The sequence below is a fragment of the Loxodonta africana genome, chromosome 10 (assembly GCF_030014295.1).
Source record: "Loxodonta africana isolate mLoxAfr1 chromosome 10, mLoxAfr1.hap2, whole genome shotgun sequence".
In the NCBI taxonomy this organism is placed as follows: domain Eukaryota; kingdom Metazoa; phylum Chordata; class Mammalia; order Proboscidea; family Elephantidae; genus Loxodonta; species Loxodonta africana.
Genome location: NC_087351.1, coordinates 117,729,388 through 117,751,138, shown reverse-complemented (window position 1 = coordinate 117,751,138; position 21,751 = coordinate 117,729,388). Strand labels below are relative to the sequence as shown.

General features: G+C 42.7%; 1 protein-coding gene across 1 annotated transcript; it reads left to right on the top strand.

The window, feature by feature from the left end:
• The first annotated feature begins 243 nt into the window (after positions 1-243).
• RD3L (RD3 like) lies at positions 244-1,421 on the top strand. Its single transcript, XM_010588874.3, has 2 exons — positions 244-613; positions 956-1,421. Exons 1-2 carry the CDS (start codon positions 315-317, stop codon positions 1,251-1,253), a joined length of 597 nt encoding a protein of 198 aa, XP_010587176.1. The 5' UTR covers positions 244-314; the 3' UTR covers positions 1,254-1,421.
• The last annotated feature ends 20,330 nt before the right edge of the window (positions 1,422-21,751 follow it).

Below are 21,751 nucleotides of genomic sequence, written 5' to 3'. Positions count from 1 at the left end.
AACTTTTAATAGCAAGTGTTAGTGAGTTATTTTCAGAAATTGTTCAGTCTGTAGATAATCTCCGATTTTGCATATTCAATTTCTGCTTAGCGACATAAAAGTATTTTCAAAGCTTATTTTTTGGCACTGACCTAGTTAGAAATTAAAAGACTTTAATCCATGTTCTAATCTTATTTATTCTGACCTGCATATCTAACCAGTGAAAACTTCATGCACTCCTCTGGCAAATTTATTGTAAAGAAATCAATATTTGTTCATTAGAACCACGACATTTTATGCAAATAAACAAGTGAGAATATCTCCATAGGCTAAAAATGCCACTTTTTGGCTGGATGAAATGGCCAAAAAACAACAACTACAAGCCCACACACTGTCCTGGGTCAGACGTGGTGACAAAGACTCTGCTTCGTGAATTAAAATGGCACTTAAAGGAGCGAGAGAGATTAATACAAGAGATTGAAAATGAACAAAAAGTGAAAAAAACAGGTGTGGATTACAACTGGCTGAGAAACTACCAGAATCCCCATATAACTATCCCAGCTACTGAACAGAGACAACTCGAAGTTCTTTGCTCAAAAGTTCAACCTTGCCAAACCGGAACTATTCTCAGCAGGTAAAAATGCTACATTCTTTTCTTGCGAGATTTACTACTGTCAAATCTACGTTCCTCATATAGTCCAGAAAGCGTATTCTATAGTGTAAATTCTTTAATCATGCGTGTCAAATGCTCAGCAACCAAAATCCCTAGGGATAACTTGGACAAAAATATCTGTTAATATCTTACTGCCTAAGAATTTTTTTTTTAATTTCATTACTAGAAGCATAATTTTAAAGCAACGTACAGATTACACAAAGGATGGGTGACTATTAGAAGTGTGTGGTTACACTGTATTTTGGAGGAAAAGGGATGTGACAAAAGAAATTTTCCAAATTTTCATTACTGCTTTCCCTCTAGATTTCGAGAAGTTTTGGCAGAAAATGATGTCTCGCCATGGGAAATAGTCTACATCTTCAAACAAGTTCTGAAAGACTTCCTAAGTAACACTGACAAAAGAAGTCAGCGAGAGGGCCTGGAGGATCTGCGGGACGTGAGCTGTTCTGTTCATTCTGCAGACCCAGGTGGGAGCTCCGAGAGTTCAGACAAAGACGAAATACCCACTATTTCAAGTTACGTAGACAAAAACACAAAGAACAGGTTCCCCACATCCTCACAGAGAATCTGGAACCTACCACATTACTTCCCATCAAGTTAGGTTACCTGTCACCAGGGAACTTTGTATGATCATCTTACTATGAAGACAAAGACAAAGTGATATGACTTCCTGTTTCTCTCTGTTGCAAGGTCAGAAGTTAAATTCCTGTGGATGTATCGTGTGTTTTAAATAGTTTTCCTTTTCTAACGACTCTAAAAACGCAGTGTTGTCATTGAACAATATGCTTTTAACTAATATGTTTCTTAAATATTTTGAAAAAATGTTTGAAGATCTCTTATACCTCAAACACATCTCACAGGTACTAAGGTAATTTTATTTAGTATGAAACCTGAGAAGTTCTGTGTGATACTTAGACATTAATCTTGATTTTTATTCAAAAAGGAAGCTACGTATAGAATAAACTGTATGAACCAGTGTGAATCTTATCTTTACAATATAACACTGAAACGGAGTCTGCATCATCATCTGCAGATCCGTCCCTCTCAGCGGGGACGAGGGGAAGAGAGGCAGTGAGGGAGGAAATAATGTGCGGTGTGAAAACAAAGCCGTGCTTTATCCCAAAGTTTAATCACAACATTTTTAATCTCAAGTAACATTAACGGAAAACATAAAGAACACAGTTTCATATTTTATCAGGAAAAAGAAATGGGTTGGTTTAGTATCAGTAGCTGCTACTCTCAAAGACAAGTCCAAAGGTAACGTGTAATTTGAACCTATAGTATACTGGTCATTTAAAATAGCAAAATATTTAATCTATGAAATGTAACATTTTATAAGTTCATTAAAGTAGGAAAATATTTGTTAGTCAGATTTATTTATTTTTTATAAAGTACTAAAATCTTAACCATTCTTAAAGGTAAATCCAAGGAACCCAATGTCTAAAACTTTATGTATACTTACTGGTTTTCTTTCCTCTAAAAAGAAAAAACATTCCAGATTGGAACAAAATACCCTCTCCATTAAAAAAAAAAAAAAATACTCTGACTCATTTCCTCTCGCATTTGTGTCTGACTTATACACCATTTTGAATTGGCTTCTATTTGGTCTAAATTCCAGCCATGTACATAATCTGTACCCACGTGACTGGGGCTTAATAAGATAAGGTTACTGGAAACACACCCCAAGTAGATCTAAAATAAAGACACCTCTCATTCCTGTTTCCTTTTGGTCCAATTTTCATGACATAACTATCTATGGCATCTTCAATCCCTGTAAGACTTCTTAGAGTAGAAATAGAAACTGTGGAAGAAATAAATGTGCTCAAAAGTACACAATCGCTTATTGTGCAGCGAATGTAGAAAATAGCAAACATGAGTTTTAAGATACTGTTGCCTTAATGATAACGGCAAAGTGTTTGCTTTAAACAGAAGCTGGAGTCTATCTGTGAAGTCCATCACCAGACTGGGTAACTCACCAAGTATGTCAGGAAACACACCATGAAAAAGCCCTAAACATTTCAATCTCCATCTAAGGCAGCTGACAGACACTGAACAGGAGAAATGAGTGAGCCCACCACATTTCCAGGAAGGGGCCATCTTCCACGTTCAGACAGGAAAAAAGATAAGTTTTTTTTAATTGTGTTTTAGGTGAAAGTTTACAGCTCAAGTTTATTTCTCATTCAAAAATTTATACACATACTGTTCTGTGACATTCGTTGCAATCCCCAGAATGTGACAGCACACTCCCCCTTTCCACCTCGGGTTCCCTGTGACCATTCAACCAGTTCCTGTCCCTTCCTGCCTTCTCATCCTGCGTTTGGACAGGAGCAGCCCATCTGGTCTTGTGTATCTGATTGAACTAAGAGAAGCACACTTCTCATGTGTGTTATTTTTTGTTTTATAGTCCTATCTAATCTTTGTCTGAAGAGTAGGCTTTGGGAATGGTTTCAGCTCTGGGTTAACAGAACGTCCAGCAGCCAAAGATAATTTTTTAATATTAAAATTAAAATACCATTTAAAAATAACAGTTTTATATACTCCCATCAGAAACCTTACAGTAACTGGCAAACCCATATTCAGTTATGTCATCCCACCAGGCCAGGAAGAAGGTGAAGCTCATGCCACTCTAAGTGACCCACAACACAGTTAACTAACCCACAACCAGACCTGAAAAGACAACGGAAAAATACACTGAGTGCTGGTATTCGAGTTTCAGTCACGTTTCCTGTGAGAGTACTGGTATAGGTAATTTAAACTATAGTTGTTAATACAAATAACTTTCTGAATATTAATAGGTCCATGTTTTTATACATTGGGTTGTTTATGGTACCTAAAGCTGTCAAAGGAATTCGGATCAAAAATATTAAGGGGAAGGTACAGATGAGGGTGAGGTCTCCTAGGAAAGTTTCAGGACTGTTGATAAAAAGCAGTATTAGCACAGTAGCTAAAATTTTAGCTAAGCAAAGTAAGAAGTAATAAACTAACCCGTGTAAAAGCATTCTGCATGATACCTGACATATAGTAGGTTCTCAAAAATTAGCCTTAAAAAGACCAGACTTAATGGTCTGACTGAGACTAAAAGAACCCCAGAGGTCATGGTCCCCAGACCTTCTGTTAGCCCAAGACAGGAACCATTCCCAAACCCAACTCTTCAGACAGGGATTGGACTGGACTACAGAAAAAGATACTGGTGAGGAGTGAGCTTCTTGGATCAAGTACACACATGAGACTATGTGGGCAGCTCCTGTCTGGAGGGGAGATGAGACGATAGAGGGGGTTGGAAGCTGGCTGAATGGACACGAAAACAGGGTGGAGAGGAGTGTGCTGTCTCTAAGGGGGAGAGCAACTAAGAGTATATTGCAAAGTGTATATAAATTTTTGTATAAGAAAGAAACTTTCACTTAAAGCACAATAAAAAAAAAAATTTTAAATAGCCTTATAACCAACCAGCCCAATCCATTTAATAATACTGAAGTCACTCTTCTACATGCCAAGCTCTGTGCTAAGCACTCTATGTACAATCTCACTTAATCCTCACCTTGTAAAGTAGGTGATATTAATCCCGTTGTACAGATGAGCAAACAGCCTCAGATGTGTCCGATGGCTTGCTTAACATCACTGGTAAAGGAGGTAAATGGCAGAGCTGGCATTCATATCCAGTCTGTCAGACCTGCACCACGTCCAGCCCCGACATACCTTTGAGTTCCAAATGCATGCAGCCAGGTTCCTACCTAACACCTCTCAAATGTCCACAGGCAACTTAAACTCAACATGTTCAAAACTAAAGTCATGGAGGTTGATTTGTTTTCTAAAAGGATAACTAAAATTCAAGAAAGGAACCAACTTATACACAATCAAAACAACGTCCACCTAAGAGCATAAACCTTCAAGTACTTCATCAACTACGTTTTCTGCCTCAGTAAATGACAACACTACCCAACCATCCAATTCTACAAGCCAGAAAACGCAGAATCACTTTAGTCCCCTTCAGACTGGGGCGGGGGAGGAGGCAGAAAATCACTAACAAGTAAGCCTGGGTTTGTGGTAAGTGCATTAGATGAGAGCTGGAAAGATGGCAGGAGGAGGACTTCCTTAGCTATGGGTCACAGGAGCCTTCTCTAAGGAGGTGACATTTGATGACAAATGATGAACAGGCCTATCATGAGGAGGAAGAAACAGTAAACGTGGAAGCCCCAAGGTAAGAATGAATCTGTCTTCCAAACCGAAAACCAAACCAAAAAAAAGCAAACCAAACCCCCTGCCGTCGAGTCGATTCCGACTCAAGGTTTCCAAAAACCAAACCAGTTGCCATTAAGTCCAACTAAATGCCAGCATGGTCGCAGCACTGCAAAGGACAGCAACAGACAATTAGGCAGGTGCCAGAAGGAAGAACACTCTGTAAGCCCTGCTACAAAGTCTGAACTTGACTGTCACAGCCCTCTATCCCACACAGCCACACCTGTGCTCCAAGAACCCTCGGCAAGAATGTTTACTCAAGAATTCGTTCACTCAACAAATATTGACTGAGCATCTATCTCAAAGCAGGCATTCTCCTATGTGCTAGAACCTAGAAAGGAGGCAACATAGGAAGCCAGGAGACCAAAAATAGAAGGCTTTTGCAACAGTCCAGTCGAGAGGTGAGAGGGTGGTTTGGTCTAGGGTGGTGACAGCATGAACAGTGGAAAGTGGTCGCGGTCTGAAAATATTTTATGATATAACTGCCAGGATTTTCAGATTTTTATTTGATTTCTTGAAATAAATTATCTCAAATATCTTGAAATACCCAGCAGTTTTTTAAAACGATGAGGTAGAGTTATGTGTCCTGAAGTATGAAGTGCTCAAAAACATATACAATTCCATATATATGCACATCCATACATATGGTGTGCAACTTAATACTTATATTAAGTTTTAATTATACTAAAATGCACATCATATATACAGATATCCTACTATGTACCAAAACCCACAAAACTACATTCCTAATGTGTGAACTTGCATGTAAAGCCCAAGAAAAATACCTAGAACACTAAAGTGATTAAGTGACAACTTCCGGAAAAAAGAGCGAGATTGAAGACACGGCAAGAGGAGCTTTAAGTCACAGTAAAATTCCAGCAATAGCTAGCTCTCATAACATTACTTGTATAAATTAAAGAACAAAGTTCTTTCAAAAAGAAAGGCTATAACTAGCTCGTGCCAGTTGAAGCAGTAGTTTGCCTTTGGTCAAGCGTACATACACATACATATACATACGTTGCTGTCGTTAGGTTCCATCGAGTTGGTTCTGACTCATAGCGACCCTATGAGAACTAAACATTGCCCAGTCCTGCACCATCCCACAAACATTGCTATGTTTGAGCCCATTGCTCAACCCACTGTGTTATTCCATCTTGTTGATGGTCTTCCTCTTTTTCACTGACCCTCTACTTTAGCAAGCATGATGTCCTTCCCCAAAGTATGTGAGATGAAGTCTCGCCATCCTTGCTTCTAAGGCACATTCTGGCTGTCCTTCTTCTGAGACAGACTTATTCGTGCTGGCAGTCTGTGGTGTATTCAATATTCTTTGTCAACACCGTATTTCAAAGGTATCGATTCTTCTTCACTCTTCCTCGTTCACTGGCCAGCTTTCACGTGCACATGAGGTGACTGAAAACGTCGTGGCTGGAGTCAGGCGCACCTTACTCCTGAAAGTGACGTCTTCGCTTTTGAATACTTTAAGGAGATCTCTTGTGGCAGATTCGTCCAATGCAATATGTCACTTGATTTCTTGACTGTTGCTTCCATGGGTGTTGACTGCGAATCCAAGTAAAACGAAATCCTTGACAACCTCAATGTTTTCTCTGTTTATCATGATGTTGCTTATTGGTCCAGGTGTGAGGATTTGTTTTCTTTATGTTGAGGTACAATCCATACTGAAGGCTGCGGTCTTGGACCTCCATCAGCAAGTGCTTCCAATCCTCTTCGTTTTCAGCATGCAAGATTGTGTCATCTGCATAACACGGGTTTTTAAGGAGCCTTCCTCCAATCCTGATGTTACATTCTTCTTCACATAGTCCAGTTCCTTGGACTATTTGTTCAGCTTACAGACTGAATAAACCAAACCAGCTACTGTTGAGTCAATTCTGACTCACAGTGACCCTACAAGTACGGTGTCAGGATACAACCCTGACACACACTTTTCCTGACTTTAAATCACGCAGTATCACCTTCATCTGTTCGAATGACTGCCTCCTAGTCTATCTACAGGTTCCTCATGAGCACAATTAAGTGTTCTGGAATTTCTATTCTTCACAACACTATCCATAGTTTGTTATGATTCACAGTCAAATGCCTTTGCATAGTCAATAAGCACACACACACCCTCACACCCCTACCTACCAGAGGAGTAACAAGCATGTTACGATTCAATCCAGGCGGTGCGGATGAGACAGCAGCTCTCATCGGGTCTAGTGTAAAGACCCATCATACTGTAAGCACTCGACAACTGTGACTTACTAAGGCAGTTCATTCATTCAAACCACTCTGGCTTGAATTTATGGCAGTTCCCAGCCAATGTGCTGCTGCAACTGCTTCTGAATGATCCTCAGCAAAATTTTACTTGCCTGTGATATTAATGATATTGTTCGATAACTTCCATATTTACACATACACATACATACACATGGATATGGCCCTGGTGCTGTAGTGGTTAACAGCTCAGCTGCTAACCAAAAGGTTGGCAGTTTTAATCCACCAGCCACTCCTTGGAAACCCTATGGGGCAGCTCTATCCTGTCCTATGCGGTCCTTATGAGTCGGAATTCCCGTAACGGTTCTAAGAGATGCATGGACAGGGCTCTGAACAGTGGTTTAACGTGGGCTATCTCACTTGGTTTCCCTCTGGCTCTTCTAGCTGCTCCTCCTCAGTCTCCTTTGCCGTTCCATCTTTTCAACTTCTAAACATTCAATCACCCCAGGCTTGGGCCCTTGGACCTTTTCTCTCTACACCCACCCTCCTCTAGGATCTAACACTCAGAGTCTGGGTGGTCTCACCTCATTGGTCTCAAAGCCTTAAACTCCCAACTGCATAGCCCCAGCTGGTCTTCCTTCCACAACTCCAGATTGCCTATATTTATTGTCATCTAACAGGCATTTCAAAATTAACATGTCCATAAGCAAATCCCTGGTATTCTGTCCACCTTGAGTATTGTGCTCTTTTAAAGAATTAGCTATATGGGATCAAACTGACAACAGCTACTCAAAAGGTTAGATAGGAAGCTTCAGGGGCAATGAGTTTATATTAACGGTAGAGGAATAATTCAGGAAAGGATGAGAATAGCTGCACACCCTGAAGAATGTAATCAATGTCACTGAATTGTACGTGTAGAAATTGTAGAATTGGTGTATATTTTGCTGTATATTTTCAACAACAATTTTTGTTTTGTTTTTAAATCCCTGCTATTCCTCCACAAACCAGCTCTTCCTGCAGTTTTGTCTTTCTCAGTTAATGGCAACACGTACCAGCAGCTCAGGCCAGAAACCTTGTGTCACCCTTGACTGCTTTCTCTCTCCTATCCTATATCCAGTTCATCTACAAAACACTTGCCTCTACTTTTAAAACACATCCTAGATCTACCACTGCTCAGCATTCCTGCTGCTACCACCCTGGTCTAAGCCACCATCACATCTCTGGCTTGAATGATACCAAAAGCTTCCTCCCTAATCTCCCTGTTCCTGACTTTGGCTCCCATAGTCCATTCAACACAGCAGCAATCCTGTCAAAGCCAGAAGCCACATCATGTCATGGCTTGGCTCAAAACCCCAAAGCCTCCTCAAATGGCTTCCCTTCTCCCTCAGGTGCAGCAGCAAAGTCCTCACTATGACTTAAAAGGCAACTCTTGACCTTTCTGTTCTCTCTCTGGCCTCATCTATTATCTCCCCCTCAATCGCTCTGTTCCAGCAGCAGGTAGTAGATACAAAGTAGATACTCAATGACACCAAAAGCAGGAGCACAAAAGAAAAACATAGATAAATTGGACTTCATCAAAATTAAAAACTTTTGTGCATCAAAAGACATTATCAAGAAAATAAAGGGACAACCTACAGGATGTGAGGAAATATTCGTGAACCGTATATCTGACAAGGGTTTAATATCCAGAATATAGAAATAGCTCCTACAACTCAACGACAAAAGGACAAAAAAACCCAATTAAAAAATGGGCAAAGGACATGAATAGATATTTCTCCAAAGAAGATAAACGAATGGCCAATAAGCACACAAAAAGATGCTCAGTATCATCGGTCACTGCTGCTGTTGTTTTGTTTTTGGCTGCTGTCGAGCTGACTCTGACTCATGGCAATGCCGTGTGTTGCAGAGTAGAACCGTTCCAGAGGGTTTCCAAGGCTGCGACCTTCAGAAGTAGGTCTCCAGATGTATCTTCCAAAGTGCCTCCGGGTGGGTTCAAACTGCCAATCTTTCAGTTAGTAGTCCGGCGCTTTACTGTTTGTGCCACTCAGGCAGGGAAACACAAATCAAAACCACAACGAGATACCACTTCACACATACTAGGATGGCTATTGTCAGGAAAATGGAAAACAACAAGCGTTGGTGAAAATGCAGAGCAACTGGAAACCTCATGCATTGCTGGTGGAAACGCAAAATGAAGCAGCCACGGTGGAAAAGTGTAGTGAATCCTCAAGAAGTTAAACATAAAACTACCATGTGGCCCAGCAATCCCACTCCTAGATACATACCTAAGAGAAAGCAGGGATGCGAAAAGAGACTTGCACACCAATGTTCACTGCAGCACAATCCACAAAAGCCGAAAGGTGGAAATAACCCAAATGTCCACCAAGAGATGAATGGATAATAAAGTGTGGTATATACAGACAGTGGAATGTTACTCAGCCTTAAGGAGAAATGAAGTCCTGATACACGCCACAACATGAATGAACCTTGAAAACATTATGCTAAGTAAAATAAGACAGGTAAAAAATGAAAAACACCGTATGATCCCAGTGATATGAAATATCTAGAATAGGCAAATGTATAGAAACCGGTCTTTTAGTGGCCACCAGGACTAGAAGGGGTGGGGGGAAGGGGAATCAGCTCTTGGGAGACACCAAGTTTCTGTTAACGGTGATGGAATAATCTGGAAACAGTGGTGACGGCTGCACAAAATGAACGTAATCAACGTCATTGAATCGTACGTATAAAAAATGGTGAATTGGCAAATGTTTTGTTATATATATTTTTACCACAATAAAGCTTTCTTAAAACTTCAAAAAAAATGCAGAGATACTCAAATACTTTTTAAATTAATAGGAAACCCCGCTCTTACTGCCATGGAGTCAATTCTGACTCATAGCAACCCCACAGGGTTTCCGAGGCTGTAAATCTCTAAGAAGCAGACTGCCATGTCTTTCTCCCATGGAGCTGCTGGTGGATTTGAATCGCCGACCTTTCAGTTAGCAGTTGGGAGCTTTAACCACTGCGCCACCAGGACTCCTTAATTAATAGGAAAGCTACCTAATAAACTAAACCTGTTAAATAGACAAAAAGGTTATTAAAAAACATGGACTTTGTGGGTAAATGGAAAATAAGAATCCTTGGAGAACAACATAGGCGTCTACTAATATCTATGTGAGGTCTAAACAATGAAAGACAACAAGACATAAAGGAAAAAGAATATGCTCTGGAGACAAACACGTCCAGTTCTACAACATAACAGATATGTGGACTGGGACAACTTAGTTTCTCAACCTCTCTGACCCTTGACTTCCTCAGCTCTAAAGGGGAATTTCACCTGTCTGTCTGAAGGACTAAGGTTGCTCATATTGCCTGTGCTGCCTGACACAACACCAAACAAACACTAGACATTCAGCTTACAGTAAAACATTCCAAGAGGGAAAACTGAAATTAAGACTAACAGGAACTGGGTAAAAGTAATCACCAAATAATGGTAATGTGAAAGCTTCCTATGGTGAAGCCTTCTCAGGGACAAGGTAAACTTTAAGGTGTTGAAGACTCGAAGATAAAAAGTAAGAACTAAGCAAGACCATCATAAACTGGGAGTTGATGTGATTTGTTAAAACAGGGGAAAGCCTACCTCCCACAGAAAGCACAAGAAACACCCGGCAGGAAAAAGTGGGAGGGATGCAAGGCTCCATCTCGAAGGAAAGTGGGCCCTAAGAACACTGGAGGAGAATGCTCAAAATGGCATAACACAGCTGCCAGGTTCTTTCTCTTCATACACCAAGGTGAAGAAACAGGAATGTAAGGAGAAAAGAGCAGACTCCACAATCAGCACCAAGGGGCAAATGTAATACCACTCAGATATAAGAAGGAGGGAAACCCTTACGATCACTGAAAGTATCATTTACAAACCATTCGATTACTCACAGACCTCCCAACACCCAGGACTCTCCCACATCTCACCACAGAGAAGTGCTTTTTTCAGTCTTCTGACCAAAATCACACTAAGTACCCTCACGCTATGATCTGGTCCTTGTGCATATAAACACATCCATCTCCCAGATCAATTCATATCTGTACTACCTACAATGCATTCCGGTATTTTTCATTGCTTTTCTTTTTTCAATGTTGGTCGTTACTCATAAAACTCGTTAGGCTGATTGAGCAACCCTTTCAGGGACTGGAGTCAGTTGTCTCAGTGCAAGCTAATCTTACCGCCTTTTACTGCGGAATAGCTGATACTTAGAACAGCCTTCCTTCTATGTCACAAGTTTTCACACCAACATCAAAACTCGCCTTTACCAGGAAGTCCTCATTCGACAAGTAGCAGCATCCACCGTGTGCCAAGCATTGTGGTTCAGACTGGCTTCATGGATCAACTCACCCAAAATCTGAATCCCAGCTCTACTACTGCATTAGCTTCTTACTGCCGCCATAACAAATCACAAATTCAGCAGTTTAAAACATTTATTATTTCAGGTTCTGTAGGTGGCCTCAACGAGGTCCTCTACTGAGGGTCTCACAATGCCAAAACCACAGTGTTGACAGGTTGTTGGCCGAATTCAGTCCTTGAACCTGTAGGACTGAGGTCCCCATTTCTTTGCTGGCTGTCAACCGGGGTCCAGTATCTGCCCTTGGCTGCCACATTTCTTCTCAGGCTTTCCATGTGGCCCCTCTAGCAAAGGCAGGGCAAGTCCTTCTCACATTTCAAATCTCTCTGACTTCAGACAGACAAAAAGTTCTCTGCTCGTAAGGGCTCATGTGATCAGGGTGAGCTCCCCTGGATAATCAAGGGTAATCTCTCTATTTTAAGGTCCGTAACCTTAATTACAGGAGCACTGGTGGTGCAATGGTTAAAGTGCTCAGCTGCTAAACTAAAGGTCAGCGGTTAGACTCCACCAACTGCTGCACAGGAGAAAGATGTGACAGTCTACTTCTGTTAAGATTTCAGCCTTAGAGGGGAAGTTCCATTCTATCCTACAGCATCACTATGAGTTGGAATTGACTCAACAGCAATTGGTTTGGTTTTTTCGTTTAACTTCATTTACATCTAAAATCACTTTTCTCATGTATCATAACACATTCACAAGTTCCAAGAATTAAAGTGTGGACATCTTTGGGGGGTCATTCTGCCTACCACGACCACCTGCTATGTGAAGCTGAGCAACTCACTTTACCAGTCAAGTATGTTTTCTCATCTATAAGATAATGCCACCAGCCTCAAAGGGTTGTTGTGAAGACTAAATATGCTGTTGTTGTTGTTAGGTGCCATCGAGTTGGTTCCAGCTCACAGCAGCCCTATGTACTACAGAACGAAACACTGCCTGGTCCTGTGCTATGTTCACAATCGTTATGCTTAAGCCCATTGTTGCAGTCACTGTGTTAGTCCATCTCGTTGAGGGTCTTCCTCTTTTCACTGACCCTATACTTTACCAAGCATGATGTCCTCTCCAGGGACTGACCCCTTCTGATAACATGTTCAAAGTATGTAAGACGTGGTCTTGCCATCTTTGCTTCTATGGAGCATTCTGGTTGCACTTCTTCCAAGACAACATAAGGTTTTCACTGGCTATTTCTTTTTAGTATAGGGTTGTTATGAGTCAGAATTGACTCGACAGCAGTGGGTTTTAATTCTTTTTAGAAGAAGAGTGCTGGGTCCTTCTTCCTAGTCTCAGTCTGGAGGCTGAGCTAAAACCTGTCCTCCATGGGTGACCCTGTTGGTATCTGCATACCAGTGGCATAGCTTCTAGCATCACTGCAAAACGGAAGCCCTCATAGTACGACAAACTGACAGACACTATAAATAATATAGTTATGTTTAATTGAGTACCTACTGCATGCTCGGAACTATGTCACTGGATATACATGTGTTAAGGGTCTGGGGGGGTATTTCCAGAAGAATGTCATCTAAGCCAGCACTACTCACAGTGTGATTTGTAGACTGACATTGGTTGCCAGTCTGTCACCAGGGAAGTACAGAGGTTGAAACTTTCATGGTAATTTTACAAATGCTGAATCTAATAATTTATATAGAGCTTGTATTATGTCTTTCTTCATTTCTCTGAAATGTCATTTTAACTGGTTTTATAAAATTCTCAGTCTATAAAGACTAGAAATTTAGAAAACTGGTCCTCAGTAGTTCAAATGACATTTAAATCTACAATTTTGGCTTCCGACAAGGACAATAATAATTTACTTCCAATATCACAACGAGTAATTTTAAAACAATGCTCTTGGTGCCTACTCTCACCACTTCTATTCAATATTGCATTCGAAGTCCTAGATAAAGCAATAAGACAAGAAAAAGAAAAAGCATCCAGAAAAAAAAAAAAAAGTAAAATTATCTCTATTCCTGGAATGTATGATCTTATATATCAACACTCCCAGAGTCCACAAGAAAACGTCTGGAGCTTATAGAGGAATTTGGCAAAGTTACATGTATGAGGTTGACAAATAAAAATCAGTTGGGTTTCTATACATTAGTAATGAGAAATCAGAAAGGGAAATTAGGGAAACAATTCCATCTTTACTAGCATCTGAGAGAATAAAATACCTAAGAATAAATCTAACCAGGGACATTAAGGGCTTATACAACGAAAACTATAAAACACTTCTGAAAGAGATTAAAGAAAATACAAGTAAAATAGAAAGATGTTCAAGCTCATGGATTGGAAGACTTAATATTGCTAAGATGCCAATAATACCCAAAGCAATTTACAGATTCAATGCAATCCCATTCAAAATTCCCATAGCCTTCTTTACAGAAATAAAAAACCAATCCTCAGCTTTATGCGGAAAGGCAAGAGGCCTCAAATAGCTAAAGCAATGTCGAAAGAGAAGAATAAAGGAAGAAGGCTCACACTTCCTGCTTTTAAAACATACTATACAGCTACAGTAATCAAAACGGCCTGGTGCTGGTATAAGAGACACGTAGCCCCTTGCAGTATAGTTGACTCTGACTCACAGCAACCCTACAGGACAGGGTAGAATTGCCCCATATGTCTGCCAAGGAGTGCCTGGGGGGTTCAAACTGCTGACCTTTTGGTTCCAGCCACAGCTCTTAACCACTACGCCACCAGGATCAATGGAATAGAATCCGGAGTCCAGAAGTAAACCCACACATCTATTGTCAACTGATTGTTTTAACAAGAGTACTAAGTCCATTTAACGATGAAGGGAGAGTCTCTTCAATAAACGGTGCTGGGAAAACCGGATTTCCACACGCAGAAAAATGAAATAGGATCTGTGCCTTCCGTGCAATGGGTCACTTTTGTGTGGCCTTTCCCGCGATGGTCTTGTAACTCCCACCCAAGTCACTGGATGGGACAGTGTGATGGGGTAAGACGCGGTCCACCAAAATCACGCAAGCAGATTTACTGAGCGCAACTACTTAAATCAAAAGACAGGGGAAGGAGAAGGGTTAGTGACGCTGAGCAAAGAGCAGGGACCCTAGAGACACTCAGCTCCTGACAGAGGAGCCCCGGGCCCACGATGCCCAAAGGGTGACACCCGAGAGGCCAACGCAGGAGGCGCGAACCCCCGAGGCGCGAACCCCCGAGGCGCGAACCCCCGAGAGGCCAACGCAGGAGGCGCGAACCCCCGAGGCGCGAACCCCCGAGGGGCGAACCCCCGAGGCGCGAACCCGGCCGAGGCCCCGGGACAGCCGTGGGAAGGGGTGGCTGCTCTGAAGCAGCCATGGAAAGGACTCGGGGGGGCCGCGGGGTATCGGTGTCGCCCGGCCTCCCGGTGCCCCGGCCCAGCGCGGCCCGCTGCCGTCGCCCGGTCCTACCTCCCGAAGGCCGCGGCAGGCTCGGCGGGGGCCTGGGCCGCGGGGCTGGAGACCGCGCCCAGCCGCTGGGCCTCGTCCCTGGCCGCCTCGGCCGGGAAGGCGGGCGGGGCGCCCAAGAGCTCCACATTGGTCACGGTCTTGCCGATGGTGAACCAGTCGTTGATCTGGTCGAGGGTGAGCTTGCGCAGCATCCTCACAACCCGGCGTCGGCGGCCTCAACCGCCCAGTCAGCGCGGCGGGAAGCGGCGACGGCGGGAACGCGGCGGCGCCCTGCGAGCGCCCGCCCCCTCCGGGCTGGCCAATCAGAACGCGCCAGGTGCCGCGTTCGCCCCGCCAGCGCCCTGCCCCCTCCGGGCTGGCCAATCAGAACGCGCCAAGTGCCGCGTGCAGCCGCGCCCCTCGCCTCGCTCGGGCTCGCTAGGCCTGCCGGGAACGTTCTGTTTTTGCGCCTGGCGGGCAAGGTGTGAGGCTGCACCACCTACTCCGGGTGTCAGCCTGAAAAGGGAGACCCCGGGACTGGGATGGACAAGAACGTGGCCGGGAGCCACTCTCCGCGTCTCCCTTTAAGGGCGACAAGGTCTGAGACTTGCACACTTCCGGTGGACAAGAGACAGGCTTTTACTGAGCACCTGCTGTGTGCGTGGCCCAGTAAAGCCCCTCAGCACGGGGAACGTTGAAAGCAAACTAGAGAGCGTGTTTGTGTTGTATTTTAGAGGTAAGCTGCAGTGGGCTGCAAACCTGCCATATCTGTGTCCTTAATTTGGGCGAGAGGACCAGGAGGGTCGGGAAACGCTTCCTGGATAAAATCACAGCTAAGTAATTCGATTTGGCTCCTTTTCAAATCTGATTTTTTTTTTTTTTTACAATTTCCAATTCTCTGCTCAAGAATACACAGGAATGAGCCAGGTAAAGGGGAACTTCAGAGAGAGGATTACAAGAGAATGTAGTGTGTGGGTGAAGGCCTGAAGACAGGTGGCCCTAAATGACTGCGTTAAAGAACTAGATGAAGTTCTCTGGAGGTAAAACCCAACTAAGTTGGGTGTCTTGCCTTCCTTCCTAAATCTGCACCTCATATGGCAGTGTCTTACAGGCAGCTGTGGGGAGAGGTACAGATTTGGAGGTCCTTAGCAAATGTTAGTTACTGCCAAGTTGGGTCTAACTCTTGTCCACCTTAACGTATAACGGGACAAAGCATTGCCTGCTCCTGTGCCATCTTCATGATCGTTGGTATGTTCAAATCCATTGTTTTTGCTGTTATGTCAATTCATCTAATTTAGATTTCACTTGTTTTCACTGACCCTCTGTTTTATCAACCACGATGTCCTTTTTTTAGGGATCAGTTTTTTTTTTTTTTTTAAATGCTCAAAGTAAGCAAGCAGAAGTCTTGCCATCCTAACTTCTGAGCATTCTGGTTGTATTTCTTCTAAGACTGATTTGTTCATTCTTCTGGCAGCCCACGGTATATTCAACATTCTTCACCAACACCACAGTTTGAACACATCAATTCTTCTTCTGTCTTCCTTTTTTATTGTCCAGTTTTTGCATGCATATGGAGTGATTGAAGAGACCATGACTTGGGTGAGGCGCTTCTTAGTCATCAGAGTGACATGTTTGCCTTTTAAAACTTTAAAGAGGTCTTTTGCAGCAGATTTGCCCAATGCAGTATGTCATTTGATTTCCTGATTGTTGCTTCCATGGACATTGATTGTTGATCCAAGTAGAATCAAATCACTGAGAACTTCAATTTCTTCACCATTTATCATGAGGTTGTTTTCGGGTCCAGTTGTGAGGATTTTTATTTTCTTCATGTTCAGGCATAATCCATTCTGAAAGCTGTAATCTTTGCACTTCATCAGTAAGTGCTTCAAGTCCTCTTTACATATCACAGGTTGTTAATGAGTCTTCCTTCAATCCCAATGCTGCATTCTTCATATAATCCAGCTTCTCAGATTGTTTGTTCACCATAGAGATTGAATAAAGTGAAAGCATACAACCCTGCCACACACCTTTTCTAATTGTAAACCATGCAGCATTCCTTTGTTCTGTTCGAATGACTGCCTCCTGACCCGTGCCTCAGCAAATAGATGATAGTTGAGACCCCAAGAGCAGCTGAAATGGGCCAGGCCAAGTGCTACAAGAGTGAGGATAGAGAACAGACCCTAGAAAACACCCTGAAAGAAAGGGCAGAGGGGGAAAAAAATTCAACAAAGGTATAAAAAGGAAGGAAGGTGACTAGGAAGATCAAGAGAGGGATATGACCGGGGTCTGGACCATGACTGCCTGCCCACCAACATATCCTCAGTGCCTAGCACAGGGTGGGCTCTTTCCTGAGAGAATAATGGGCCCACCAATAGCAACCCATAGGACAGAGTAGAACTGCCCCATGACATTTCCAAGGAGCCACTGATGGATTCAAACTCCCAACCTTTTGGTTAATAGCAGAGCTCTTAACCACTGTCCATCCAGGGCTCCAAAAATCAGTTAAGGTCTGGAAAATAAATGCCCAGAAGAATTGCAAGTAAGAGGTTTGAGAACAGCGTAGGCAGAAGTTGGACTAAATTGGGGTGAAGTATTGGTGCTGAATTAAAAAAAAAAAAAAGAGGAGTGGAGCCAGGATCCTGGGTCCAAATCCTGGCCCTACCACTAACTCATGTTGAGAGCCCTGGGTCTCATATTCTGACCGACTGCTTCAAATACCACAGCTTCCAAAATGTGACTACACGCACACACACACTTTTTTGAATAACTTATCATATAGTCATTGACACAGTTATCATTCAGCCTTGATTGAAAATGTTACAATTTCACACTGTGGAGAGACTAAAACATAATTCTAAACTTCACAAAAGTATATTAAATTAAAAGGAGTCCTGTGGTCTGGTGAATATGTGCTTGCTGTTAACTGAGAGGTCCACACGAGAAAAATGTTGACAGTCAGCTTCTGTAAAGATTACAGCCTTGGAAAGCCTATGGGGCAGTTCTATTCTGTCGTACACGGTCACTGTGAGTGAGAATCGACTTGATGACAAGGTGTGTGTGTTTTTTTGTTTGTTTGTTTATATTAAAACCACTTCAACTTCAGAACTCAGTGGAAAATTTGTTTTTGCTGGTCTATTACTCTTCCCACATGCTTCAGTCTTTGTTGATATCACATGACAATTTTAAATACGTTTTAAGTGAGAGCTGCTCTTTTCTCTGAAGAGGGTTCATTCGATACGTTTTCTGGGGGCATTTTTTATGTTCAATACTTTTGGGTCTCTCTCTTTGCTTGTTTTGTGTTTTAACTGCCTAAGGACACTGCCTTGATGCACTTCAGTTTGGAAATTCTCATTTACTTGCCATTTTCTTGACTAAACACTAAACGCTAGTTTTATATATATAATTTTTATTGTGCTTTAAGTGAAAGTTTACAAATCAAGTCAGTCTCCCACACAAAAACCCATATACACCTTGCTACACACTCCCAATTAACTCTCCCTTTTAATGAGACAGCCCGCTCTCTCCCTCCACTCTCTCTTTTCATGTCCATTTCGCCAGCTTCTAACCCCCTCCACCCTCTCATTTCCCCTCCAGGCAGGAGATGCCAACAGCCTCAAGTGTCCACCTGATCCAAGAAGCTCACTCCTCACCAGCATCCCTCTCCAACCCATTGTCCAGTCCAATCCATGTCTGAAGAGTTGGCTTCGGGAATGGTTCCTGTCCTGGGGCAACAGGTCTGGGGGCCATGACCACCAGGGTCCTTCTAGTCTCAGTCAGACCATTAAGTCTGGTCTTATGAGAATTTGGGGTCTCCATCTCACTGCGTTCCTGCTCCCTCAGGGGTTCTCTGTTGTGTTCCCTGTCAGGGCAGTCATCGGTTGTAGCCAGGCACCATCTAGTTCTTCTGGTCTCAGGATGATGTAGTCTCTGGGTCATGTGGCCCTTTCTGCCTCTTGGGCTCGTAATCACCTTGTGTCCTTGATGTTCTTCATTCTGCTTTGATCCTGGTGGATTGAGACCAATTGATGCGTCTTAGATGGCCGCTTGCTAGCAACTAAATACTAGTTTTGTGTTGTCATTCTGAGCTTCCTTCATTTCATTCAGTAGTTCTTGGCACTGCATACTCACTTGGCCCAGCTCAACTTGCGTTCCTGTCTAAAGTTTGGAATGAGAAGGGATAGTCTGACATCCAACTAGTTGTCCTGGAAGCAATTCCAACTCAGGGCAACCCTACATGTGTCAGAGCAGAGCTGTGCTCCACAGGGTTTTCAGGGGTTGACTTTTCAGAAGTAGATCACCAGGCCTTTCTTCCGAGGCATCTCTAGGTGAACTCCAACCTCCAACCTTTCAGTTAGTAGTCGAGCATGTTAACCATTTGCACCACTCAAGGACAGCTGGACATCAGGCAGTTCTTAACAGGGTTGTAGTCATCTAAGCTCCTGCACATGGAAGGGCGCTGACAACCAGGTAAGCCTCCATGTCATATTTGCATTTACAGAAGGGTTTGCCCTGCAGACCTAAAGGACAAACAGAAAGCTGAGAGCAATAACAGATGAGCATTGATGCCCTTAAACAGCACTGTCGATAGAGCAGGAGAGTCTTTGCCCAAAGAGTATCTTCATGTCTTCTCTGACCTTCCCAGACACAAAATGCTGTGTCCTGCACCTTGAATAAATCTGCCGTGGTGGCCCTTTCTTCAGACATTTTTTTTGCTTTGAAGATGTGCTTTTCTTAAGGTGTTTTGGACTTCAAACTAAAGACATTAAAATTCTGTTGATCTCTGTCTAGTTTGAAGCTCAAAAGCTTTGTCTTGAAATAGCTTGTAATGATGTTTTTCCTTATGTTTTTCCTAAATGCTTGTTCTTGTCCTCAGCAGTTTTCTAAGTCATTTTAAGTGTAAAACATTCTAAGGCAGCAGTACTCAAACCTGGTCTTTGGTCTCAGAACACTCTTAAAAATTGTTGAAGACCCTAGGGAGCTTTTGTGTATCTAGGTTATATCTACTTTTGTTGTAACTAGGTGTCACTGAGTCGGTTCCAACTCACAGCAACCCTGTATACAACAGAACAAAACAGTGCCCAGTCCTGCACCGTCCTCACAACCATTACTGTGTTTGAGCCCATTGTTGCCCCAGTGTGTCAATCCATCTTGTTGAGGCTCTTCCTCTTTTTTGCTGACCTTCTACTTTCCCAAGCTTGGTGTTCTTCTCTAGGCACTGGATCCTCCTGGTAACATGTTCAAAAAATATGAGACGAAGTCTTGCCACTCTGCCTTCCAAGGAGCATTCTGGTTGTACTTCTTCCAAGATAGATTTGTTCATTCTTCTGGCAGTCCATTGCATATTCAATATTCTTTGCCAACACCATAATGCCAAGGCATCAATTCTTCCTTAGTCTTCCTTATTCATTTCCCAGCTTTCACATGCAGATAACTGAAAATACCGTGACTTGGGTCAGGTGCACCTTAGTCCTCAAAGTGACATCTTTGCTTTTAACACTTTAAAGAAGACTTTTGCAGCAGATTTGCCTAGTGCAATAAGTCATTTGATTTCTTGACTGCTGCTTCCATGGGCATTGCTTGTGGATCCAAGTAAAATGAAATCCTTGACAACCTCAGTATTTTCTCTGAGAAATGTACTAAGTGCTACTAATCTATTGAAAAACTAGAATAACAAATTCATTTAATGTTAAAGAGCATGTTTTTATGAACAGTTGCCCTATTTAAAAAAAAAATCTTCCTGAGAAGAGTGACAGTTTTCCATGTCCACAGGTCTCAATGTCTAGTTTAACAGAAGAGCTAGAACCTCACATCTGCGTCTGTTGTAGCACCACGAGTTACAGCCTCTGGAAGACTTCACTCACGAGAGAATCCTGGGAAAAGACAAGTAACACGTCAGCATTAGTATGGAAATGGTGTTGACCCCCAGGAGGTCGTGGAAACTCCCTGGCATGGATTAAATTGTGTCCTCAAAAAATGTGCATCAACTTGACAAGGCCACGATTCTCAATGTTGTGTAGTTGTCCTCCACTTGGTGATTTGATGTAATTTTCCTATGTGTTGTAAATCCTAATCTCTGCCTGTGGTTAATGAGGCAAGATTAGATTGTCTTAAAGAGGATTAGGGTGGAATGTAACACCCTTACTCGGGTCATATCTCTGCTCTGATGTTAAGGGGAGTTTCCCTGCATGTGGCCTACATCAACTTTTATCTTACAAGAGATAAAACGAGAGAAACAAGCAGAGAGAGAGCATTCTCATACCACCAAGAAAGAAGCACCGGGAGCAGAGCACATCCTTTGGACGTGGGGTCCCTGCGCTGAGAAGCTCCAAAACCCAGGAGAAAATTGATGGCAAGGACCTTCCCTTAGAGTCAACAGAGAGCCTTCCCCTGGAGCTCACACCCTGAATTTGGAATTCTAGCCTCCCAAACTGTGAGAGAATAAACTTTGTTTGTTAAAGCCACCCTCTTGTGGTATTTCTGTTATAGCAGCACTAGATAACTAAAAAAGATACTCCCAAACCACACTTTGAGAAATGCTACCCTAAAATAGCAAGCTTTTCAAGTTTTGCACACAGCCTCTCTTGATCCTTTTTTCCCTTTAATGCAAGACCATGTTTATTGCTTTTCATCCCTTCCTGAATCCCTGTCCTTCCATCTGAGATCATTTTCCTTCTGCCTGAATCATGAATGTTAATATTTCTTTTATCATGGGTATGCTAGTGATTGGAGCTCTGGTGGCACAGTGGTTAAGAGCTCAGCTGCTAACCAAAAGGTCAGCAAGTTGAATCCACCAGCTACTCCTTGGACACCCTATGGAGCAATTCTGCTCTGTGCTATACGGTTGCTATGAGTCATAATCAACTGGATAGCAACAGGTT